This window comes from Nipponia nippon, unplaced genomic scaffold (genome assembly GCF_047370975.1).
Source record: "Nipponia nippon isolate SJK-2023a ecotype South Korea unplaced genomic scaffold, ASM4737097v1 scaffold_2, whole genome shotgun sequence".
In the NCBI taxonomy this organism is placed as follows: domain Eukaryota; kingdom Metazoa; phylum Chordata; class Aves; order Pelecaniformes; family Threskiornithidae; genus Nipponia; species Nipponia nippon.
The window spans coordinates 32,770,527-32,796,780 of record NW_028262336.1 but is presented as its reverse complement, the minus strand read 5'-3'; the positions used below and the strand labels follow the sequence as shown (position 1 = coordinate 32,796,780).

The 26,254-nt window shown below is 41.9% G+C and overlaps 1 protein-coding gene across 8 annotated transcripts; it reads right to left on the bottom strand.

The window, feature by feature from the left end:
- Window positions 1-1,349: 1,349 nt before the first annotated feature.
- On the bottom strand, window positions 1,350-25,582 carry KCNJ15 (potassium inwardly rectifying channel subfamily J member 15). Of its 8 annotated transcripts, XM_087758650.1 has the most exons (5): window positions 25,209-25,582; window positions 15,387-15,534; window positions 14,749-14,879; window positions 3,834-4,079; window positions 1,350-3,480 (listed from the first exon to the last, which is right to left on the bottom strand). In XM_087758650.1, the coding sequence occupies exons 4-5, from the start codon at window positions 3,899-3,901 to the stop codon at window positions 2,334-2,336; spliced, it is 1,215 nt and encodes a 404-aa protein (XP_087614776.1). In that variant the 5' UTR covers window positions 3,902-4,079; window positions 14,749-14,879; window positions 15,387-15,534; window positions 25,209-25,582; the 3' UTR covers window positions 1,350-2,333. The 8 variants fall into 8 exon arrangements, with proteins under 8 accessions (XP_087614776.1, XP_087614775.1, XP_087614780.1 ...); XM_087758649.1 differs by lacking the exon at window positions 15,387-15,534; XM_087758654.1 differs by lacking the exons at window positions 3,834-4,079; window positions 15,387-15,534.
- Between the last annotated feature and the right edge of the window lie 672 nt (window positions 25,583-26,254).

The following is a 26,254-nucleotide window of genomic DNA, read 5'->3' as shown; positions in this document are numbered from 1 at the left end:
AAGCAAGAAAGTGCAGTAACAAACAAGTTTATTGAAATCGGTGGAGTGTTCACCTGAAAGATACAAATTGACATGTCTCTCTTTATTTCTAGGGATGGAAAGAGGATAGGAGTAAGGGGGCCAGTTCATCATCAGGTATTTCTGGAGAAGAACCAGCTCACTTGCTGTTGGCGAAGCTGTTTTACAGTCAATACACAGCTGAGACAATGACTTTAGGAATGATCTGAGTACTTACCCAGATAAGAAAGAATTGGAGTGTATATTTGATTATCAAAACATGGAGGCTAAGGTTTGGCAGAAGAAGCGTTAAGACACCTGCGCACTTTCACCTCAGCATCCCAAAGCAGTGTTCTTTGAGTTGTAGCACATGAACAAAGTCTACAAAGTGACTGCAAGAATTCATGGAGCACACGTGCTTCCTTGCAATAAAACAAGCAATCAAAGTGAAGGAAAATTGAAAATTGACAACCAATAATTTAAACATTAACATCCTCTATATGTGGTTGCAAATGAAAACCTGTATGGCAACACAGTGTAATACCACCTGGAAATTCTTTCCAAAAATGCTAGGCGGGCCCTGCAATTACAATGTTTTGAGAAACCTTGCTCACATTGTAGTGGGTAGGGAACCTTCTTGGATTAAGTTGTCTCTCTCTTCAGACAAGTACTTGGATCTCTGACTTCTCTCACGGGAGAGCTAACCATTTACATAAACGAGCCGTTTTAAGCCTCTAATGCCCTCCCTTACCACCACCTCCCCCCACCGCCCCCCCAGTATGTGCTCCCTTCTTCTTGACATCCGTTCTTGGTGCCATGGTCATCTCTGTGCTCAACTTGCTGTGTGCCTCTTTAGGCACCAAGTTAGATTCATTTATTGTGTAGAATATTGTATGGCAGACTGCAGGACTGCATTCCACCAGGCCACACGGTGCCAGGAGGCTAAGCACAGTAACAGTAAGTGTAATGATGCCAAAAGTCCTTCCATCACTGCAGGCCTTGATGGCTCTCAGGCCAAGGTCTGGCCCACAGACCCAAAAATCATACTTAATACAGCTTTTCCTTGCCAAAACTTTAGAGGAGCGAAATCTCTAGAACTCAGAAAGCTGCCAAAGTGATATGAGTCAGAAATAATTTCTAAGTCCCATTAAAAAAGCTGACCTACATATAACAGGCATGCTACGTGGACACCACTGCTACCTGGTTTGCTACCCATAATCTGACCGCTTTAGTGATCTGCTGAGTTCCCGGGTTGTATGCTGGATGCAACTGCCTATGCCAAGCACTCGGCTCTTTCAACATCTCTGAGGTACCACACCCTCTCCCCATCCCACAAAGAGATCAGGAGCTGCTCAAATTAAATTCCTTTATTAATGGAATGGTTTTAATAGACCAAAAATGAAATGGATGAAAGGAACGCTTGTCCTTTATGGTTGCCAGAAAAAGTAAATATTGTCTACAGACATTATACAGATTTCTTTTAACCAAAATTAAATACGGTCCATAGCAAAGCAAGCAATCTGTAGAAATGTATTGTTATGCTGCTATTGCAAACTATTTACATTGGATAAAAAACAGGTGCCTCAAAGCCAGCTTTAACCTTAGTTGACTACTGTTATGATTCTGTGTATCTTGCCCTAATCTCCCCTTTTTGCTTTTATATATAAATCAGGCGTTAACAAGGTTTAAAAAGTGAGTGATCACAAAGCAATTACAAAACAAGCTCTGAGTAGTGGAAACAGAGAACGAGCTCCCTTCCTCACCACCCAGCACGACTACTCTGTCACCCTCCTTCAAGATTTAAGAAGGAGTTTATCAGCTCCCTGCAGGCTCTTCCCACATCCAACCATTTGTCTCGCCAATCAAGTTACTTTCAGTGCCAGGAATCCCCGCGAAGGCAATACCTGGTATGAGAATATACATTTTAAATATTCATATTTTAAAGGAGCATATTTTCTTCTAGCAGTACTGTGTGCTGTCTCTGTGAATGCATGCTCACAGTAAAACCATGTCAAATAAATATTTGAAGGAATCAGCACAGTGTGTCCAGTTTCACTTTCCAAACGGAAAGTGATGTGTCTGCTTTTAGTGGTGGTATAAGGCAGAGACTTAATACAAATCCAACTTTGCTAAGTCACGATCATGAACAAAGAAATCCTGCCTAATTACAAAATACTTTGATTAACAACTCAGCCAAACAAAGGGATAGGTTTACTATACACCAGAACTATTTGCTGAAAAGGACTTCACTGCTGGTTTCATAGCAGACATACAGCATAGAGAGTATGTTTTTTCAGTTTGCAAAAAGGATTAATCAGAATAGTTTGTCCATTCAATCAAACATTGCTCTGCTGTAACAACATCGTTCTCAGTTCCCTCTCTCTTTGATCCTCCTGCCTGTATTTCTCCTCTAGTTTTTGTTTTTCAGAGTCCATACTATAAAAAGTGGAATCTGTGCTTCTTCTAATCTTCTCAAACTGACTGAAATCCGCGACGTACTTTCCATTTGGAGAGAGAGAAACCACAGGCACGAACTCGTAGCCCCAGTGGATCTCCTCGGGGATGTAAGAAGTCCTGCTTTGGCAGACAGCACTGGTGGACTCCACTGTGGCGTTCAGGAGCACCACAAGCTCGAAGTCCTTCTCCTTGAGATTTTGAGGTGTGAGATCTCTCAAAGGGCTGCTTTCATCCAAAATATGGTAGAAGGTTAAAGGCAAAATGAGAAATGGACTTTCTGAAGAGGAGTCAACATTGAACTTGACACTGGCTTGATTCAGCAGGATCCGCTCCCCTTCTTTAGTTTCATATGTCTGAAGAAGCTTCCCAGACAGCTGACACTGTATCAGAAGGCTCTTCCTCATATTTGCTACTCTGATCACCAGGCAAAGTTCTCCATTGTGTTTAGTAATGACAGCACAGTGGCTGAATTTAATAGTCTCTGCCCTTTTTTTAGGTCTTGCAATTTTGGCCAGAAAGGTACCTGTGATGAAGATTTCAATCAAGGTGGTGATGACCAGTTGGGCCACAAGTAAGAAAATGGCATGAGGACACTCCTCTGTAATGAAACGAAATCCATAGCCAATGGTTGTCTGTGACTCCAGGGAGAAGAGGAATGCCCCAGTTAGAGAGTCTACATTCTTGACACATGGCTCGTGCTTTGGGGTGAACGTGTTTATTTCTAAATCACCATGAAGGAATGCAATGGCATAGTAGATAACTCCAAAGAGGAACCAGGTCATAACAAAAGTAGCAGCAAATAAGGTGAGTTTGTACCTCCACTTCATGTCTATAACTGTAGTCCACAAATCTTGAAGGTAGAGTAGGTAAATGCCATCGACTTTGTCTATCCGTACATTGCTGTGACCGCTTTTGGACATCACACGAGGTTTGTGTGCCTTGAGCATGGCAGTGTCGATGCCTCCATTAACCAGCGGGACACGGGACATATTGATCTTTGTGGTTTCCATTCTCACTGCTTCAGTCCTAAGGAGAGAATAAAAGAAGGCTGTTACTTAATGAAATCAAAGAACATAACTGATTCTGAAAAGCATTAGAAAATGTTGATGGAGAGAAGGAACAAACATAACCTAAACAGAGCAGCAGTGAATAAAAACAGTTGGAATATAAAGTTGCCATCATACAGTATCTGACATTACAAATAATTTCATATTCTTTTTTCCAGGAAAGAAAAAAAAAAATCATTCTTTGATTCTGGTGGCTGCCAAATATGGAGAAGTAGGTTTCTTTTATGATAGCCTGCAAAAGAAATTTGACCAAGCTGAAATTTTATATTAGTACTTTATTTCTGTAAAATGCATTAATTTTTTTTTTCTTACGTTTCTCTAGAGAAGAGGCTCTTTTTGATTACTGAGCAGGTTTTCTTCAATGCCCTGAAGAGAGACATCTGATCAAAATTAAAGTTGCATCAATGCTTGGTTTAGAACGCAGATCCAGCACACCACCTCTGTCTCTTCCTGCGACGGAGGCAAAATGAGCCAGACCAGCTTTCACTGTGAACAATTAACTTCCACAAGTGATTTACTCAGTCGGATCTGGCTCTTTGTCACAAACCTACAACTAACCTAGAGGGAAACAAAGCAGACCCGAAAACATCAAAGTCGAGTCTTGGAAAGGAATATTTACACCTGAAAACACTTCGAAGCTGTTTGCACTCCGATTTTAAGCTGTCTAAGGAAAAAAGGAGGCAATTCACAAAGTCAGCATTCTAGCCGTGGGCCCCGACCTGCGCGAGCCCAGCAATCATTGGACCACCCGACTCCTGAAGTTTGTTTACTGTGCATCAGTCCGGATAGAGAGTAAGTGTGCAAACACTCAGGACTGAACAAAGCCCACAGAGTGAAGCATAACGGTGACGGTGCCAGTTTGATGAGACAAGTAACAAAACTCAGCTTGCAGGACCAGACAGTGATTACGTAGAGCAAGGACAGTGCATGTTATAGTCGTTTCCAACAACAAAACTTCCTGCTGACAAAAACAACAAAGAAAGAAAACATCCCATGCATCCTTTGTGCTTTGGCAGGTCATACAAAAAGCATTGTTTTGTTCCATTGTTTTCCTCAAAAAGAGCCTTAAGTAAGTGATTCGTTTTCGTGAACCACTGAAAAAAAAAAAAAAAAAAAGAACGTCTTCCTTATAGCTACTTAAAAGAATTTTGCAGGAAGTACAAGATATATTTGTGGTACGCACATGTGCCAGTGCAGGACATCAGCATAATTGCTCACTGAAGTACCTTTCCTGTTATGTCAATTAAGGAGAATTTTTGTTTATGACTATACCCATCACACTGTTGCAGGTTTTCTGGGAAAGGGTAATTAAACTTAACTCCCGTTAACACCTGTAGCTCATTCCAATTTTGGTTTAATCACCAACATTTCTCTTCCGTAGCGTAGGAGCCATTGCCATATATATATATATATATATATATATATATATATATATAAAAGAAAGGAATGCATCAATGATCCCAGTAGGAGATTCCTTATGTGACAGTCAAATCAACACACAGTGCGCAGCATGTCCGGATAATAAACAGGAAAAAACCTTCAAGTGATCTGAAAAAGAACAACGGGAGGAAATGGGGGGGGGTGGGAGGGGTAGGGGTGGGAAGGAGCGTACATGCAACTGTTCTTTAGGCAAACTCAAAATCAAGCGCTACTGTCAGTGCGCAGTAAATACATGCAACCTCTAATGGGAAACCTTTTAGGAAAATGCATACCGCTTAGTGAAGAGGCTCCATTCCTCACACCAGGCCTCACCCTAGATAAGCCATGGTTATAAAAAGTGTGCAAAAATCTGTCCCAAAATAAGTACACTTCTTCCTCTCAAGCACACTTCCCCTTAGCCATTACTTCCAGGCACAAACATTATGTTGTTAGAACAAATTTCTCTGCCACAAATTGCTAGGCCAGGAGACAGCTGGCCTCTCCAATCCAGTGCCAGGGACACATCCCCATCCCATCCCCCTGCTCAGCCTACCTGGACGCCTGCTCCTGGGAGCAGCTCCCCAGGGCTGCCGGCTCCTCCTCCTCTGGAGGCCACGAGGATGGAGACGGTCAAAGCTCCACCTTCCCTCCTCGGTGCTCCAGCTGGTGGGCTTGAGCTGGTGGGGCAGGGACAGGACTCGTGGGCTCAGCGAAGAGCAGGCTTACCTGGTCAGGGTCATGGGTGGCCCAAGGCAAGGGGCACATGGACACTCGACACACCACACTCACCATGGTTCTACCATGCCCAAGAAACACTGGTTTCTGCACAAGTGGTCAGCAATATGTGTAGTAAATCTGGCATGTTTGGAATGCACTGGGCATGCTGTGCAGAGCAGCTCTGCCCCACATACACCGTGGCTCTGATACTTCCTTCATATGCCAGACTTGGTACACATACACTGCACCATTCGCCTGCAGCACCAGCTAGGTGACGGCTTCAACCTGCACAAGGGCCTGGTAAGAGTTCTTGCCCCTGCCTCTGCTCTGCCCTGAAATACGTTGTTCCCTGTCTGGAAGCCCTGAACCGAGAAAATCCTGACACTGCAGCCTGCCACATTTCCAGACCTGGTGGAGAACACCTAACATCACAGACGTACCAAAATGCCATAGCAGAAGAGTTCCCCCCACAAGATGGGGGGTAGGAAGGTAGTTGCAAGGCACAATGTCTTCCCTGTGCTATGCCGAGAGAGGGACAGCTGCAAAATTTGCCATTTCAGGCTGAACCTGAGAAGTAAAGTTTTGCTGCAGCCCTAGGCAATGTCTGGCACACTCCAGACTGTATTTCAACTCACAACCAAAGCTGTTCCTCAGTGTGTCTCTCTACTGTCCCCATGTGTAAAGTTGATCTCCACATGTGAGGTCAGTATGGCAGAGCTGTTAGTTTTGGAGTCTGCCATAGATGAAAGAGGCTGCATCAGAGCCCTCCTGTCATCTTTTGTATCCTCCCTTGATTTGTATTTCTGTATGTGACAAAGTTACTCAGCTTTACAGTGATTTCCTGAAATGGATCCCAGCCAATTTCTGGTGCTTTTTTTGGTGGTAGGGTATTTTTTGTGTTGATTTGCTTCCTATTTTTTTTTTCTCTTACATCACTTTTTCCTGTACAATCCTGAATTCCTCTAGTGCTGTTTTCGTCTCCAGGGAAATTCATCTCAGTTTCCTTTCCCTGCAGAAATACTTCCCTTCTTCTCTGCCACACTGATACGGGAAGAGAGGATCTGTCACGCAGCGTCAGAGCAGCACTGCCTCTGCTCCCCTCCCTTATCACTGACAGCAGCCAGCAGCAGTCATCTAGGGGAAGAAACTCTGATGAAACAAACAGTGGAACAAAACCAGGCTTCAGAGGAGGGTTTTCCGCTACCCTCCACTTCCCCACTGCTTCCTGAGTGAAGTGATCAGTACAATATCCCACAATAAATGATTCATGGATGTCCATATGTATAAAACCCATGTTATAACACCTGCATTACTATTTCCCATCTTATACCTTATATAGGCACCACAGATACTCTACACCCTGACAACCATCCCCAGCACCTCAGCTGAAAGATTTTGATGTGTTTGGTTTCTATTTCTTTCCCTCTAAATCAGAAAGCACGGCTACCACAGTAAGTTAATATCAGCAAACAAGCCTGAATAATAATAGTAGTATACATTTTTAAATTAAAAGAGCATCTACTGTCCATTAGCTAACTGATTTTACACTGATAAAGTATTTTTTATTACTGTAAAAGAACCCTACTCAAACTGTAGCTGCAAATAAAAATGAAGTACAGTTAAGGAAACAGATACTTCAAGAGGGAAAAAAATGAAATCCTCTCAGACTTGTCTAGCACTCTAATGCCCTATGAATTATCTCCTTTCTTCACCAGCCCTTTGGAATAGCCAAAGGAGACTCCCCATCAGAGCACATGCTGGTAAGGAAGGTTAGTGCAGACAAAGTCAATAAAACGTAGAGCTACATACCAAACCACCAACCATGAATACCTTGATATTAAGGTACTTCCATCAGCCAGGGATATAACAAACACAGTAACACTGCTTCCAGAGACCACATTATCAAGAAGTCGAAGCCAGCTTGCATACACACAAAAATGTTCCTGTTGCATGAAGCCAGATTTGCTTGTGCAACATCTCTTTTGTCAGACACAACTGATTAAAAGTGTACAGGAGCATGACTTGTTCGAATGGCCTCAGCTGTTTGCTTTTTTTCAAATCAGATATGCTTTGCCACTTGAGCAAACCCTCGCACACGCTTCACTGCCACTCTGATACAGGGGCAAAACTTGAACTGTTTTTTCAACCACCATAAACCATTAGCAGGCCTTCATTAAAAAAAAGCAGGGGTGAGGAAAGAAAACATTGAAAAGAACTACATAATCTTTAGATCTTTCCTAGGTCTGATGTGGTTCAGTAGGTTATAAAAGTCCCTCCTGAATTCTCAGTGCTCTGCCTAGCATGAACAACCTCCTCCCTTTGGGCTATGCACCAGGTTATGCTGCACAACTGTCAACCAGCAAAATCCTCCTCTGTAGCTGAGCTACGGAGTACAGAAGGAGAGAGCAGAGGTAGACAGAGGGAAGCAGTGGTTGCAAAAGGATGCTTCACCTCTGCCACCAGCTGCAGCATGCAGTCATGCAGCTGAACACTGCTACCCTGGACTTCATAAAAGAGTCCTTCAGCGCTAGGACTGATCAGTGTTGAGGGTGGTGATAGGCAGGCTGGCAGTCAGTCACACTGTGAAAGATGCTGCCTTTAAAAACTAAATTAACACCTTTTTATTTTCTTTCACAAAAGGACTGAGCCAAGAGAACTGTAAATATCCCTTCAAATCAAAGTCAGTTCCCAAAGCTGTGCCTTTATCTCCCCGTCCTTCCTCACAGCAACCCATCAGTGCAGGGCAGCCCTGTCAATGGTGACTCTCCCGGGGCTTGGGCACCCAGGAGCAGGTGAAAGCAGAGGCATGGCCAAGCCTGCGGGCAGGGTAGTGCCCAGGGGCTGCAGAGCTGACTGTGCTGGAGGTGGGGGAAGCAGTGCGGTGGGGGAGCTAGCAGCATGTTTTTCAATGCTCCTGGCAGGGCCAGGACAACCATTTGCAGACCAGTATGAAGAAAGTGAAAACACAAATCCATCTTTGTCTCTCCTAGGCTGCCTGCCTGACATCAGGCCATGGAAGATGAATTAAAGCTGGAGAAGTCTCATGGTGCATTGTTTCTGAGGGAGATTTGTACAGGAATCTTGTTCTTTCCAAGGGCAGGATGTAAGACTTTGCAGTAACTATTGATTTACGTAGCTGAGCCTTGGAAACTACACTGATGCAAGCAAATAGGAAAACAACCAAGCAGGCAGAGAGAAGGCAAAAGATGACTCAAAGTTTATTGAGGTTAATGGAGAAGCTCCCAGTGATTTCACAGGTCTCTGGATCAGGCCTCCAAGTGGAGAAAAAGCACATACCGCTAGCATCTGAACAGCTAACACACTGCAAGTGAGCTGTCTGTCCTTCCAAAAACCTGCCCTCCAGGTTCTGCCCTGGGCTCTGCGGATGAACAGGGGACTTCGCCATGCAGAGCCTTCATCTGAGAACCCTCACGTACACCAAAGTCTTCTTTCAGAAAGAAGTAAACTGATCAGTTTCTGAAACTCTTCCTTTTTGTGTTCAGTAATATGGTTTATACAATGCTACTGGAAAAAAAAGAAAGGTTCCCCAGAAACCTGTTCTGCTTTTTTATTTTTACAAATGGCTTTTCTTCTGTAGTCGAACATTCAATACTTTTGAATGTTGCCCTTGCTGGCATATTGTTGCTTCAACCTCTTTTCAGTTTCAAACACTTCATTAGCACAGTTAAACATTTAAAACCTGCCTCTGCCGTGATGCTTTTCCCACCCACTAACCCTTTCCTCGTTCTTGCTGTGCAAACCTTACCTGGCTCTTTCTACACAGGCAAGTCTAAACAGACTCTCCAGAGCCTGTCCTTTCTGTTTCTGGGGAGCTGGGTGCCAGAACTACTCTGCAAAGCTAAAAGGAACATTATTGTTGCATTATGCCTATCAAGCTCACACCCTGTACTTCCACTTTCATTTCCATCTTCAACCTGCTGTAGGAAAGTTAGTGACCCCTCACAGTAGGCCTCTGGCACAGGCAAGCACATCAGCAACACCACAGAGGAGGAACTGAGCTAAGAGAGGACGGGAGTGATGTCCTATCCCAGTCAACGTTAGCAGTCAATACTAAGGCCCAGACTAGACCCTCGAAGAGCCTTATGCCTACTGTTGTCCTGTTTTGCAGTCACTGATGCTATTTCTTCACTCTTCCCCTCTAGGATGCCTTTGGGGGCTTTCAGTAGCCACATCCTGTCCTTCTTTCTCCCTGAGGTATTTCTCTTTTCCACGAGGGTATCTCTCATTATCCTGTTTCCCCCCATTTTGCTTAATACCGCATTCCTCTCCTCTTTTCCACTCTCTATGAATCAAAAGATCCAAACTTGTGCTTACACCACCACCAGAGAAGCATGTAGCTGTGGCAGCTGAGTTGTTTCTCACAAGACTGCATGCTGGTTTGTGTTCTGCAAATATCTTACCATAGGTTCACAGCACCTATTCCTGACTTCTCCATTATATGACTCTGTTTTCAATGGTTTCAAATTTTGCAAGGCTTCAGACTTTTGGGCTGAGGTTTTCCTTAAGACTGGCCACAAGCAATCACATTTTTTTATTCATTTGTTTACTTAATGTGTCAGTCAAAACAAAATAGCCATTTTGAAAATCGAAGCCAAGAAAATATGTTTTGGGACGTTTCTGCATCCACGTTAAGACAGTTTTAGTGTCTTTTCCTTCAGGAAGTTAGAGTGTAAACACATAAGCAATTCTTGGTGCAGAGACTGAAGCTCACACTCTCCATGGCCACCTGAGCACCCTAACAGCTTAGCCATAGAGTAATGTCGATGCCTTCTTGCTTTCTGGCCTTATAAATCCTCATCCGTACAGTGATGCAGCTTCATTAGGAAGTGCAGTCATCCCTCCCCACCTCCCTAGTTCCTTGTCAGTGAACTCCCCCACTGGGGTAGAAACGTGGGAACAAATTGCCTCAGACACATGGAGGAGTCTCACCTCCACCTCCTTTGATAGTCAGATTTGGGAACACAAGTGGCAGCAGCCATGCAGTTTGGGGAGCCTTGCTATGCAGAAAGGAGGTGGAAGAGCAGAGAAGGGGGTACGATGGGAGAAGGTTGAAGACAAGCCAAGGAATGCCTCATTTCTGGTTCTTCTCACTTAGACATGAGACAAACTAATCCATTTAGTGTCTTACAGGGTGCTCTGCGGCATGCCCAAACGCAGAGCTGTTGGGCGCCCAGCAAAATGAGGGCTGGAAATAGAGACACCTGTACACGGTGAGCACTTCCAGCACAAACCAGAAGCTGGGCAGGGATTTTCTGCAAAATAGTTTTTCACTTAGTCAACTAAAGCCTACCTAAGTCCTACTTAAGTACTTAATTCCTTTTTGCAGAATGGGCCCTTCGCCAGCCAGCTGCTCTGGCTGCTGTGAACGCATGCTTTCATGCAGCTCCTGCTGCCTTCCCTGTCCCGGCACAAGGACAGGCCACCTAGCTGGAGCACAGCTCCCAGGGCAGCACCGGCCAAGAAAAGGCACCCAGAGAGGCTGCGCTGCTCTTTTCTCAGATTTCAAGGCTGGGGCTCAAGATGGTTGAGTTGTTTGCCCAGAGGCATATTTTACCTCTCTTTATGCTTATTTATATACTGCCTGGTATAAATCACCTGGCTATAATCTGACTGCACCAGCTCATGTGCCAAGACAGTTTTATGTTTCTGTACACAACCGAGGGATGACTGTGTTTCGTTCTAGTATTTTAGTCACACGATGGCGGCTTTTATAATGATATAGAAAATAATGAGTTTGAAGCCATCTACTGCTCAGGTTGTTAAGTCCAACAAAGTTCGTAGGGAAGGGAGTCCCCTTCCAGGTCAGTGTGGAGCGCAAACATACCGGACTGGGCTGGGAGTTTGCTGGGACTGTCGTTCCCTGCTCACAGTAGGTTGGTTGTGTCCTTGTTTTCCCTTCTTTCACAGCAGGTAAAGGACAGCACCTTGTTTTTAACCTCCTCAGTACTCACCCATCACTTCACAAGCTGGCAGATCTCTTCTCAGCCACCGAATAATAGTAATAACAATAAAGTTAAACTCAGAGCAACCGACTTGCCAATCTGCAGTTGGTTTGAAATTTGCTGCTTTTGTTTCAAACCTGAAGAAGGGCTAGTGGGACAGAAAGCTTGTCTTGTTTCTTGTGTGTTTGCTTTTTTTCCTCCAAATTCATTTCTTGGTCTAATAAAAATCTGGTTTCATTTAAAAACAAACAAACAAACAAAACCAAAACCAAACACTTAGTGTAGATTTTTAATTTAAATTGTCAGTGGGTGGCTGAAAATGAGTAGTAATGTGCCTAGTCATGGTTATGCGAGAGGCAGGGAGAAAATTTAGCACTTTGCTGATAATTCACTAAAGCTGGCTAAAGCATCTGCAGTCTGCCTTTCCCAGGGCCACTTCTCCCTGTTTCTCAGCTACCATGGCTGGTACGTGAAAGATTGATTATCAGGCAGCAGTGGTATACTTTGAATCATTTAGAGTGGTTTGTGCCTCTCTTTCCTTTCTTGGACTATGGGTACCCTGAGCCTCAAACCCAACATTGGACATCAGGTCCCAGCACCAGCTTTGTCTCACTCTGATGAGCAGGGGCATCGGCTCCTACCTGTATGTCAACCATACAGTATGAATACATCCAGTGGCTGAGCAGCTCTCTTTTTAATTACATTTGTAATGCCAATTCATTGCATGATGCATGCACTGTATCCCAGTCAAGTTGGGTTTTGTTTTTCCAATTAGTCATTGCACACTGGGGCTCTCATAGCTCAGTGTAGGTGTGGCAGTGAGGTGAGGCTCCCTGCAGGGTGTCAGGCTTCTGTTGTGGCAGATTTTTCAATGTGCTCTCTCCGTATGAAAGCTACATTTCCCATAAATCACAGCACTCCTTTAGCCCATACCACGAGACATTACACTGATGGAGGAATGACCTTAGTACCCCACAAACATGCCACTGTATGTACACTTTTGCAAACACTGCCGAAATAAACATGTTTGTAATTTTCTATCTCTGTACAGTCACTAAATCTCAAAACTGAAATACCAGTCTATGAAAAGCATTTTTCACCAAAAAAATTTCTGTGTCTTATAAATATGTAAAAACCTCAACAGTATTGAAAATCATGGTAGGGCTACAAAAGGCAAGGAAACTGGCAAGAGAGAAGTATTTTATTTAAAGGTCTGTATATTGGTAACCTTTTGTTCATCTAGTGTCTAACGTGGACAGAATCAAATCTAACTGGGGAAACAGCACACTTTGACCCAGCAGGAAGATGGACCCTGTTATAGTAGTAAAGCTTTTCCTCTGTGACAGTTTCTGGGTCTCTCTTACCTGTATGGTGTAGCTGCTTTGTGCTGCTTCATCTAGACAGAGTAATAATAAATGCAGAGTAACCTGCCAATTAAACCAGATTTATGGCTTCTTTGCATGGCCAGGAGATACCAGTGAATTTGGCCTTGTGATTTCTGCAATACTACAAAGCACATTTCCAAGAAAGAAGGATGGGTTTGTCATGGTTTCATCTTAAAACTTGTTACAAGCTGATTTTCTCAGGAAGTTATTTGGTTATGAAGAATTGCCCTACCTGTATGAACAAGTTCATACTGTAGAAAATGTTTTCAAAAAGTGACTCTTCTTTCATGCTAGCAAAATGCAGCCTGTGAGACAAAGTGTCCACTTCCCTCACCCAGACCTAATGATTTTTAAATTGGATGTCTTTCTCTCTTAGGCAAAGCACAGATGATGATACTGGCAGAACAGAGGCATACATAGATTACTTACCTATTTTTTGATGATTAGTTACTTTATTGTGAGTTACAGAGCAAGTGTGGCCGGTATTGTCTTTGAGGGACACAACTTCAAAAATGTTCATTCCTACTCCATTTTCTCTGCACTACAAAGATTTTAACTTGCACCAAGCACCCATTTCCCTTGATTGTCTAGGTCTGATAAACAGCGAACAAGTTCTACTTGATCTGAGACAAATATTTGGTAGCTACTTAACAAAAACAAAACGTTAAAACTTTTAAATGCTGGAAAGAAAATTCAATAGTGTCCAATAAAATCAGGACACATGATATTTCACAGGCAAACATATATATGCACTTACATAGAAATCATAGGTTCATTTCTGCTATTTAAAATAATACTTCATGGTATGTGTGTTTTCATAAATGATACGTTGCCTATTCTGTAAAGAACAAGCAGTTGCAAATATAGAGTATTGATGTGGGAGATTTTGGTGTATCTAGAGTCAGTTGTGAATGCATCTTCTTTTACATCTGTTTCCCTTTGTGCCATTATTTCCCTTAATAAAGTCTCTAGATCTTGACACAAAAAAATTTCTCAAATGACAAGTCTCAGACACATCTACAATGACCAGTAACCACAACCTTGGAGCAAAGTCCTCACCCAGTCAAATCTCCCCTTGAGCTTTGCCAAAGCACTGCCCAAATGGTCACAACACAATCCCCAGGAGGCCACTGGTGTTACTCTGGGGCTCACGCACCCTGCCCCCATCCCCAGACCCATCCTTGGCCCCATTCGCATCCCGGTCCTGCTGCTGCACCCAGCCAAGCATTGCTTCCTCACTGGCCTCACGGAGGGTGGCCACAGCTCCCAGAGGGGACAGAAATGGTTACAGGGGTCCTATAAACCATTAAAAAGCTGCATTGGTGTATAAACTGGGGCCTTTCACCTGCCTTTTTGAAACGGTCAGGGTCAAATTAGAAGTATCAATGACACTTTCATATCGGTGTAGGGTTGCTTATTTTCAGTACTTCCCAGGAGTTTTATTTCAGGGCAGCTTTCACTTTTTTTTCCCCTGATCAATCCATGGATGTGGTTAATTTAAGCTTTAAAAGGCTTTTTCTCACACATACACACACGCCCATATACGTTTTCCACTGAAGTCTGTGCTTTTTCCTAGACCCACCCAAATTCCAGTACATAGCTCACTTGTGTGCCAAGCTTTCATATTCTCTATGCATTGAATGGAAAAATGCCCTTTTTTCCACTTCTGCACATTTTGGGGGAAGGAGGGGGAGAGCATGTAGAGGAGAGGGAGGAAAGGTCTCCAGAGAAATTTAGCTATACCTGTTATTTCAGAGCAGAAACCAGAGAGAGTCCCAGCGTCGTCTATGGGAATACTTTCTGCCCATGGGTGGAGGTGCATGGGGTCCAAGCCCCACTGCTTGCTTGGGACTCTCAGCTGTATTTGTGGAGTGCTAAGGAGATTTAAAAATTAATAATTATAAAGTAAAATATATGTGATACGTGTTTCCATTCTGTTTATGAGAAGTACTTTAGTGACACTCTTGAGTGCATTGATATTTGATGAGAAGGATGAAAAAAAAATCAAAGCTTAATGGTGAGAAACGTTAGAGAGTTTTATATGGAAATGGCAGTTTTCAGCTGTGTCATTCTATGCTCCCTTTAATAGGGTATTTCAGGCCACGAGCATCTTCATGAAAAGTGGTGGACTGAGAGTAAAGGGCTCCTCACCTGCAGGAGCCTGGCAGAGGGAAGGCTGCAGGACTACCACCTTTCCACCCCTGCCCACACCTTCCCTCCTACAAGGGCTGCCACTGTAGCTCACGGGGTGGCAGGAGCCACCAGGCCATGGCGAAAGAGCCAGCAAAGCCCTGTTCCCTCCTGCTGTTACATCTCCAGGGTTTACCCCAGGGCTCTAACAACATGCAAGCTCCACGCAAAGCCTTTTCCATTGCACTTGCCTTCATGGGGATTCTCTGATGTCTGGTTAAGGCTGGTCCCCCTTGATTTCCTCTTCTCAGTGAAGGTATTAATAAAGTGTCTCTGACTTACAGAGCCACCTAGTTTCATGAAGCTTGTTGAAATGTAATTTCTGAAGCCTCTGTTCACCTGCCAAGTTAAGTTGAAATTAGCCTGTGGCTTTAAATACGTGGGCTGTTTTGTATCCCTTCGTTGTGAGGGGATGGAAATGAAAATATGCTAAGTTAATTATTTATCCTTTCCATCAACAAAATGTTATCATTGTACAGCACCTTATTGTCACTCTTATATTGCAAAAATTGGAATAAAAAAAAATATAGATTTTTGTAAAGAAAAAGCTGTTTCCTGAGTTTCTTGACTGAGAGGTTACACAGCCCAGGATTGTATGTCTTCCAGATAAACTCCCAAGGAATCAGAGGGAAAAGAATATTTGTTTTCCTCATTGCTTTCCCAAATTACTTGATCCCTGCCAATTTCCATGACACAGACCCCTCAGTCTGCAGAGACTGTGGCTTCTGAAAGGGAGGAAATAGCATGAACGTACTGGTGCACATCAGTGTTTTTTGATTTTCTCGCCAAACCAAAAATATCAAAACAAACAAAAAAATGAAAAAAAAAGTTCAACTTTTCTGGCAAAATAAAAAAAAAAAACCCAAGTTATTCTGGACTGAAGATGCTGTTTGTTCAAACCAAAACTAAACCTTTCATTTTGCTTTAACGTTTGTATAGTCTAACTTAAATCAGGTGAGGAACAAAACATTGCTTGAAGTGACACATCACAACATCTTGCTTCCACAAAGTCAAAATGAAGTTTTTGACTTTGCAAAATTGTTTTCAGGCCTTTTCAATCTAAGCTTCTCTATCTTGCTCACATGAATTCATTATATCTTTCATCTGACCTAAATCTGCATTTTCAGCTCATAAGACTTTTGGCTGAAAAATCCCAGCCTTCTGTAACTGTAAAGACCACATGAGTTTCCTGACTGGTTCGGTGACAAGTGAAGCTTGTGCAATGAACTACTGTTCTTCTTAAGAGAACACAGAAGAAGCAATGCCTGTCCCCATTGTTGGGATCTGGGGACATAACCATGTAATTCACCAGTCATTTTTCTTTGTCCTATAGTTTCTTGGGAACCTCCATAAAAGCTTTGTGGTGCTACACTGCAACCTGCTGAAAAAAGCAGCAATCGTGTCCAAAGAAGAAAAAAAGCTCATGCTGTTTTTCAAAGTTACTACATTTCCTTATACTCAAAGGAGGTTATTTTGCTTGTTTATTTACTCATACCTTATCTTTATGACTGTTCCTTTATGATCCCATGTCAAAAGCTCAAAAGCTCCGTGATCTTTTACAGTTGGGAACTTGGGAAGGTCTAGCTTTGATCACTGAAGTAATTAGACTGAATAGAACATTGTTCATGTTCTGCTGAGAATAGTTTCCGACTACATTCAGAATACTGTAAACTTATTTTTAAAATTCTACAATATTCAGCAACTTCTACCTTGTTTTTTGTAAGTTTTCCAGATGCTGTGAATTTCAGAAGTCACTTTGATGTTTTCCAAGCAGCCTGATTTACGAGAACAAAAAATACCACCATTCCCCAATTACTTTCTGTCGCCTTGTTATAAGGCTTGATATATCAATGGAAATGTAGTCTGGCTGAGGAGTCCAGGCATAAAGAGTAACTGGGGTATGAGGAAATCAACTACATCTCCCACAAGAGATCATTCTTTCAGTGGAAAAATTAACCTTTTTGATCTCTAACCCTCTGTACTTTTCCTGTAATATTTAATTTAATAAAGCCTCCATTTTCATTGAAAAACACACTTCATGGGAAATGTGTAACTAGACCTAGTAGACCTTTATATGTTATTTTAGTGCTGTTTATATGTTATTTGAGTGCTATCAAACAGAACTCATATTTTGTAGACAATTGCTAAAGATAAGTCACTGCAAAAAATAGCTAAGCAGCACTATGAATATATCAAATTGCAGCAGCATTATTTCAAATGGGGTTAAGATAGTGCCATTGCTGGAAAGTCCCAGAGACTGTGACTCCAGCAGGCAGATAACAGCTTAATGGCAATGCAGAGAACCCCTTCATTCACTGCTCTGGTGACACGCTGTCAAACCCAGTCTTTCCCAAAAGGACATGTCCTGTCTGAAAGCACTTCCTCTGCTCCACTTGCTGTGTGGTTCAGACATCTTGTCTGTGGGCAGCTTGATGCCACAGCATCTCCAAAATCCATCTTTTCTTCAAGTCCAGAATTTCAGTTCATTAATTAACCATTTCCCAATGCGCCTCTTGTCCACAGTCCTTCTCCTCTGTCCCATGGCCAAATCACTCAGACTTCTAGGGTAAAAATCTTATTTCCTTTCTACTAGTTTGACCATAATTTTCCTCTTCATTAATGCAAACACCTCTTTCATTGCTTCATACCCATAAAGCTCACAGCCTAACCTTTCCACAGCTACTGCCCTGGCCCCCATAGCTCTGCCTTCTTTTGCTCTTTGTTGCTATCTCATTCTTCTTCCTCATCAATGCCTATTCCTTGTGATTTTTTGCTCCCTTCATGTTTTAGACTTCACTTATGCCATTCCACAATAACTTCCCATTTGACATACATGAAATTCCCCTCTTCACCAGCTTCCAACCAAGTCTTGAAAATACACCTGTTTTGAGACACATTGCAACCTAAAAAAACATCTGCTAGTCATTTTGTTCACCTAGCAAGTTCTTCCTTTAGGTTGCATCATGCCTCACTTGCTGTTAGATCTGAAATCATTTAGAACAGATGTAAAGTTTTCCTTATCTTTGTTCATCTGACTGCAAAGCATGTTGAGGACCTACAGCACAGTGAGAAATAATGTGTTCTGATTATAGGCTATGTTCAGCATCAGCACCGATAACAAGTAATTTCTTTTCTTCGGTGCACTTCTTTTCCAGGACGGCTCTGCCTTCTACACACCTGGGATACCTTGAATGATGCTTCTTTATCTAACAGTGAGTTTTGTCTGAAAGAAATTTGGAGACATGCTTTTCTTAAAATTTTCCTGGGAATACCAGACATCTGGAAACCTCACTGTGAGACAGTAGTTCTGACTTGGCTGCCAAGCATCCACCAGGCAGAGCCATTTCTAAAGGTACATGTACTGCAAGGCCAATTGTTGGATTCTGTAGGTTGAAATTCCTCTCTGTTCACTCTAATTCTCTAAAAGGTTTCTGTCTAGTCTGAGCTAGTCCGCTAAGGCACCAGTCAATGAAGAGAGCTGGACACCTCCAAACAGTGAATCTGCCTCTTCTTCCTCTAATGCCTGGAGGTGCCCATCTCCTTGCAGTGCCTGATGAGCTCAGACCAGATCTTTAACTTTTAGACAGCTGAGATTTTTCTTATACTTGCACCTCTATAGCAAGGCCAGTGCTTCTGAGAGGTGGCAAGTTTATTACTCATATGGAAATCAACTGTTCCAGTGCATGTGAAGGTACCCCCACACTTCCTGAAATCATGAGGCTTACACAAGTAAATTACATAGTACATGTGGGTATTTTAAGTTGAAATATCCTAAATAAATACATGTCAGTCTGACTCGTACTGATGAAGCCTTTCAGGTTAAATCCCATAGAAGATGCTGTGCAGTGTGGAATCCAACGGAAGGTTACACAACATGATGTACTGTTTCCATCACACATATAGTTTAGTTATTGTAAAAGAATGTAAATTACACACTGAAGCCGATGAACAAAGTTCTCATGTAAAAGCAAGCTGTCTAGGAATCTAAAACAAGATACAGGATATATCTGTTCTGTTTTACAGGTTCTTGCCTGTGATATTCCCTACCACAAGTCAGCTTGCTTGTCTATGTTATCAACATATACACCTCTACCACATCTATTACCAAAGTATGAATTCATCATGCTTGTGCTGTGCAGGGCTTCCTCATCCATGATGGTTTTACCTATGCACCTCCAAAAAATGACGTCTGGGCCTGCCTGCGAACAACCTACATCCTACATTTTTTTCACCACTGCATCTTTCAAAGGATCTGTTTTACACTATGTGGCTCAAATCTACTCCTGCTTTTCAGCGTGCCTAACCTCCCATTCAGCGAGATGGAACTAGTAATCAGTTGCAAAAGAGAAAATGACTAAACCAGAGCCTATCAGTGGCATGTGTTGTCTTAAGTGGAGCAAAGCTGAAGATCAGAACTAATTTCTGTTAATAGAACCTGAAGTTTTAGGAACTTGGTAAATTCTGAAACTTCGACCATTGTTTTCTTCTGAGGCTGGGGAATGAGGATCTGGTCCTTCTCCCAGCTTCTTTGCAGATTTCAGTGTTAATGTTTGAGCTCATATAGTATGTATTATTAGCAACATGCTTAAATCAGAGTTTCTAGTGAGAACACAAAGGTTATTGACTTCTGTGACACTGTCAGTCTTTATGTGACAGCTTGGGTGGTTACCAAATTTCTTAAGATCATATAAAGCAATCAGAAGCAAAAGCTTTTCCTTGATTATGTAATCATTATTTATAAGATCTAAAGAAGTAATATAGCATTTAAAGGGATGGTGCCACCCTCTTACATTTTCACTGCTTACAAACCAGAAATACATCTGCAAAGGCAGAACCTCACACCACTGCGATTGCTCCACTGAAATGTTTTCTTGGATTTCAGCACATAAACAATAAGAAATTGTCTTAAAATAAGATTTTATGGCCCCTGTCACCTGAGACCTTACATAGGGGAGGGAGATTTACTACCAATAAATATTATTCTGGGTCGTGATTGAGTCACAGCTTTGGTCATTTTACACTGACAGGAAAAGAAATCAACACTAAATTTTAGACATGTTTCTTCCAAAAATATATATTTAAGGTTCCGTATATAGTTTTGGGGGCTTTTTTTGTTGGTTTGTTTTTTTGAGTTGTTGGGTTTTTTTTTAAACTGCAACAATAGAACAAAGTAGGAATGAACTTCAAGGACCACACGCTCCTCAAGGCTTGGGCCGAAGCACCAATAAAGTTGTTACCTGTACTGAGGACAGGGCGTGAGGCTTGTAGCCTTAAGTGTCTTGGCATAATTAGCTCAAGAAGAACAAGGGTATGAGGAAAAAGAAGATACCTTATTATAATTCCTGGCAGTATGACACACCTTTAGACCTCTGCAAAGCTAGTTGATGTACAGCATGATTTTCTGAATTTTGCTTGTTGAAATCTGTTCTCACAAATGAAACCAGGCAGACCTCAACTTGGAGCTCATGGTATGATGCCACCAGCTGAAGAACCCCTTCTGGCCTCTACATTTCCCATAGCAGTGTAAAAGTGCCACAGTGTGAACAAGAACCAGACCTGAAGCCTTTTATTTGTCCATTATACGTAGATAAAAACGGCACTGTTAGCTTTCCCACACCTGCCTGAATTGTGTTCATTCACCTCTAGTCTTGTGGAAGCATTTTACGCTGCAGGCCATTTCAGTGTTTGACTCTTTTTTTGTGCCTTGACAAGAGCTTTCAGCACCTTTTACGTAGCACATTTCGCAACAGGTAACGGACATATTGAAGGCCAGCACCCATGAGCTGACGTTCACTATGTTAATTTATAACTCATAAACGGAATCCCTTGTAACAATTGACTATCTGCCTAATCTTAGGGAAAGAGGAGTTGTGATCTAAAACCAGTAAGGGAACAGTCAAGCGACCAAATACCATGTATCATAGAAGCCACCAAGTGTGCCACTTAGTGAAACTCAATATGGTAATAAAACAAAATGTTGCCTTAAAAGTTTTTCTTTTTTTTTCTTTTTTTCATCCTAAGCTTTTGCATTGTTGTGAGAATGTTTTGTCATTTGCCTAAGAAAACAAATCAGAATTGCAAGTGCTCTGTATCACTCAGACACCTCCTCCCATATCCTGATATACCTTTGGTGTGTGAATAAAGCCCAGCCTTGCTGAAATGCTGTGAAAGTCACAGAAAGCACATATTTGCTTGTCTTCCCTCTGTCCTTTTTTCCATTGCTGCAGTACACAGACTTGTGGTTTGTCTGTTTATTGTGGAGAGAGGGGACTGTTGATAGGTTTGGTGTTGAAGTGTTTGAGGAAGGAAACATTCAGGAAACATTATTTCTGGATAAGGCAGCAGGAAACTGAAGCCTCTTTGCTTGGGTGAGAGGCTGGAGGGGGTTCAGAAGAGGACAGCTGGCATGGAAGTTACCAGGAGTAAGGGTAGGAAGCTTTGAGTGGGATCATCGCTGAGCAGAAAACAAGGGGGCACTTAGGGGGATCTTTGCAGACAAGATCAGAAAAATTCAGAAACATTTTTTTGGTTGACACTTTCCTTAGAAAATGTTAACTGAATAAAAATCATTTAAGCAGGACAATTTTTTTTATTGGTCAAAATGTTGCAAACATCTATTTATTATATGTTTTTGTCAGGTTGTATAATTCTAGCGAGTAAAAAGGGAAATTTTGATCATAATGTGTTTTTCCCTTTTCATCAGTTCATGCTAAGAATATAACTTTTAAGTCATCTAAGTAGGTGTACTGTTTCATATATTGCTTCATTACCGATTACAGTAATTTATGCAACAGATATAAACATTTTTATCATATAGCCTCAATTCAAAAGTGCTAATTGTAGATAAGGAAAAGTTCAAAATGTAAAACTAGAGGGATAGCCTGCAAGCTACAATCTAAAATCACCTCAGTTAAAGCAATGGAGATTAAATTAATCTAATCAGGCCATACTATTGTTCCAGTCAAAACTCATTTTACTTTATCACTTTTGATTTACAAAGGGAAGGTGGCTTACCTAGGCTCTCTAAGCATGGACAAATCTAGCTGACAATCTCCATGAGAAAAACAAACCAGAAAGAAGTCAAGTGTGATTTTAAATGGTACCAAGCTTCAGTTCCCAAGCTTTAGACTTCCCCTCTACCTTAAAAGCCAGCTAAAATGCAGCATGCCCTGAAGGTCAAATTGCAGGGGCTACTTTGAACCAAGTGGAAGACAGACATTTCTTAATCAAGCAGCCCTCCTGGGAGGCAACAGAAAGGCAGCTGGCTCTCATACCCCAGCTGACACAGTGCAGGGAGGGAAGGGGCTTTGCAAGTAATGAAATGTCTGGGTCAAAATGATCAAAGATCAAATGCTCACCACCAACACCTGCAAAGCGAGACAGACCTCCTCAGCAAGGAGGCCAAAGGGATTCTCAAGCCTTGGTGACTAAAAGCTTGCAAGGCTTCCCAGTATCCCCAAGGGTGTCCTGCAGACATAGGAAAGCTGCATAACACCACGGTACTTCCCTGAAATCCATGCTGGGTCCAACCTATGTCCGAGCAGTTCAGTTTCAACCTTTCACCAAAGGCAGCCCACGGTTTGCAAAGGGCTCTGCTGGAAGGTGAAATTTGCCAAACACCTTTCTCCCCAGCAGGTAAAAATGACTGCAGATGTGTTATCCCAAAACATATGCCTACCCTCTCTATGTCTAAGCATTTATTTTGTCCAGTAAAGGATGGTAATACTTAGAGCATTTGCGTTGTTGCTTGCTCCCTTTCTGCCTGACCATGACCTCTAACTTTCTGTGAACCTCAGAGTATGCTAGTCATACAAAGACAATTTCATACGCTTAGGAGGAGGAAAAGATGCTATGGTTCTTACTTGCCATTTTTCTTCCTTCCTTCAGCCCAATTAGTAATGTATCTACTGTTTTTGGCTGCTTTCCATGTGCATTTCACACCATTGAGGCTAGACTGGTATAGAATGAGCAGGCTTTTCAATTAATGCACAGCCAATACGAGGGAGCTGCTTTTTTCAGCTGTGCCCTGTTTACTCCAAGAGCATGCACATGCTTAACGCCAAGCTATTTACCATATTAATGATACAAACACACTGAGTACTAAAACGGTCTTCAAGCCTGTAGTAACTCATTCAAGTAAATCATGAATGTTGTCTCATTCCAGCGGGTGAGGGACAGCTCAGCAGGAAGGTAGCTTTCAAATATTTAATATTTAGTGAATTCGTTTGGATTGAAAAGTTTAACTGTTTGATACTCCAGCCAATGTTTTTTTCTAATTTTCATATGCACAGTATAGCCAACAAGGTAAAGACTTTTCTCTCCATTAAAAAAAAAAAAAAAAGTCATCTCATAATCTGCTTTGTTTTTCCTGGAAGCAAAGTGAATCAAAATTTATTTCAAAATGTTCTGAGGTTCAGCATGCAAAACAGTTAAGTTTGTGTTTTTCTTGGCCCCTTGCAAGAGTACTGCCTGGTACTTCACAGCTTTGGTCTCTACCTGTTCCCAAAGAATACAGCCTGTCCATGTGAACTGCGTGTCTTAGGAGAGAGAAACAGGAGAGGAGGAGGCAATAATATTCCAGACTGCTTTAATGAAATCTGGACAAACAAAAATTTCAGCTCCAATCAGGGCTGTGGGCTGATGGCTTGTTTGTTTCATTGCATGAGGAGCCAGGATAAAAAAGAACTATTTGTTTTCATTTGAAATTCTATAAAAAGTAACAGGACAGAAGTATTGTATGTATGTTGGAAGACTAAAGCCCAAGTCATCTGCTGCTGTTTTTGTCTCTAGGCCATGCCTCATTTACTGGGATGAAATTCTTGGGGAAGTTTTTGGTCTCGTCTACACTCTGCTTTACAGAAGCGATGCCAGTTTGTACTGTACAACCAGCACTACGTTACATTCCAGGCTTGTTTCCCCCTCCTATAAGCTGATTATTAGTGAGTGCAGAGAGCACAGTGACATTTTACAACCAAGGAAATAAAGATGACATTTCTATAATAGCAAATGGCCCCCTTTTCCCTTCAATTTTAAAAGAAGAAATCACAGGTAATACTATCACAGGGGAGCACAGATAATGGGCTTGGCAGATAGGTACACAGGCACTATGATCAGAAAGACCCTAAAATGCCTCTAAATACAATACAGCCAAAAGCAAGTAAGGAAACAAGGTTAGTTAAAAAGTAAAGCAGATACTTCTGGTTCACAAAGGAAAGCCAGCTTTGTCTCTTTTTGCAACCACCACGTCATGGAGAAAAAAGGAACTTATCTGTAAATCTCTTTACACCATGATCACTATGTGAAAATGAAAAGGGAGGCAAAAATGAGCTACACTGAAGTAGAAGGGAATTTGCACCACAGGCTTGGGCTCTGATTACCGAGGATAAGCCAAACCTGTTGTAAACAAGTAATATGGAGACACATGCAAAAGTTGGAAGAAAATGCATAATGTTCTTCAGCTCAGACATGTTTACATTCTTTATACCTACCACAGAAAACTTACATAATCTTTTCTTATACAGATAGGTAACAGGGACTGTATAAAGTTCCAGGCAAGTTTTCCCACTATGTCAACTAAAACTGATTTCTGCATTGAAAAAAGAGCAAGAGCTGACTGAAAGATATGCTTCTAAGAGCTTAAAAAGCACTATGTATTTCCATAAGAAAAAGTCTCTGGCAGGCAAATATTTACAAAGCTAGGTCCAGTATCTGCCCCCCTCCCCAACATATAAAAATATCAGCCACATACATTACAAACTTCACAGTCAGTAGCTTGCATCAGTGGAAAGACCAAATATGACAACTTTTGCTTTATCATCGCTAAACTACCTGTATCTCAAAGTTCACAAGAAAGCATAATCTTATAAACATTTTTCTTTTACAGACAGTTTCTAAATCCTTAAATTACTAAAATAAGAGAAAAATAGGAAAAGAACCTACTCATTAGCTTTCAGTTCCGCGCAGTTTTCAAAGCACTGTTAAGCATGTATGCATTTTTGACAAATACCTCTTACCTGTAAAAGACCAATGTTCAGATTCCTTACTAGATGTTATCGTCATGACAAGTCAAACAATCTTTTTTTATAAAAGGTTGGATGTCTTTTCAATAAAGCATGTGTGCACGGTTAAAAAAAAACAAAACAAAAAAACCCCACAACCCTCAGAGAGTCTCCCTTCCCTCACTGTCAGTCAAAAACAAGTTGGAATAAGTCTGAGTTGGAATTACCTGAATAAAGAAACTGGAGAGAGAGAGGGAGGAGAGGGAGGGAGGGGGAAAGAGAGAGAGAGGAAAAAAAATAGTCTGAGAGGAGACTCAGTGATGTCAGCAGTATGTCTTAAGGGAATCTACAACTGAGCCCAGCAAACTTTATAACTACAGAACACTCGACACCCAGTTAGGTGTTAAGTAAATACCTGCTTAAGAGGAAACTCATGTACTTTTAAAGAACGTCAGTTAATCTTTGAAGAAACTTTAGCCAGGCTGATCAAAGTCCCTTAAAGGCCTTATTGCCTAAATAAATAAGGTTACAAATGGTTGTATAACACTAAGAAAAGAGTAAGAAGAATAAAAAGTCAACATTATTGATTACCCCTTTGCTGTTGGCAAGAGGGAGGCTGAAACTCATCTGAAATAAATTCATACACTGGTTGTAAAACACTGAGCTGTAGCAGCCACGGATGCAGCTGAAATCCCTGACCACCAAAGTTTCCAATCTGTTTAGCCACAACACTCTTTCCCTTTGATGACTTATTCTGGGTTTGCTTCAGTGCCTTTCTGCTCTGATTTCCTAGATGCAGAAAACACAGATAGTGCTGATTTGAATTGGGGAAAGTCGTGTACCCTGAACACAGCAAGGAAGAGGTGTGAATGTTTGCCCTCTGTAAAGCCTGTACTCTGCCATTGGTACCACTCTAGTATCTGATGAGATTCCCAGAACTGATCCTAGCCACTGCAGCACTAGAAAGGCTAATATGATAGCCCTTGGATATCATTCTTCTGTGTCCATATTCCCAGGGATACTGCTTCCAAGAGTTACATATCTCTGCAAGCTAGTCCAAT

Coding starts and splice junctions, on each gene's coding strand:
- KCNJ15 (XM_087758650.1), bottom strand. CDS start 3,901: ATGTCTCTCTTCAGGGCATTGAAGAAAACCTGCTCAGTAATCAAAAAG. Junction 3,481..3,833: donor AGCCTCTTCTCTAGAGAAAC/GTAAGAAAAAAA, acceptor TTCTCTCCTTAG/GACTGAAGCAGTGAGAATGG.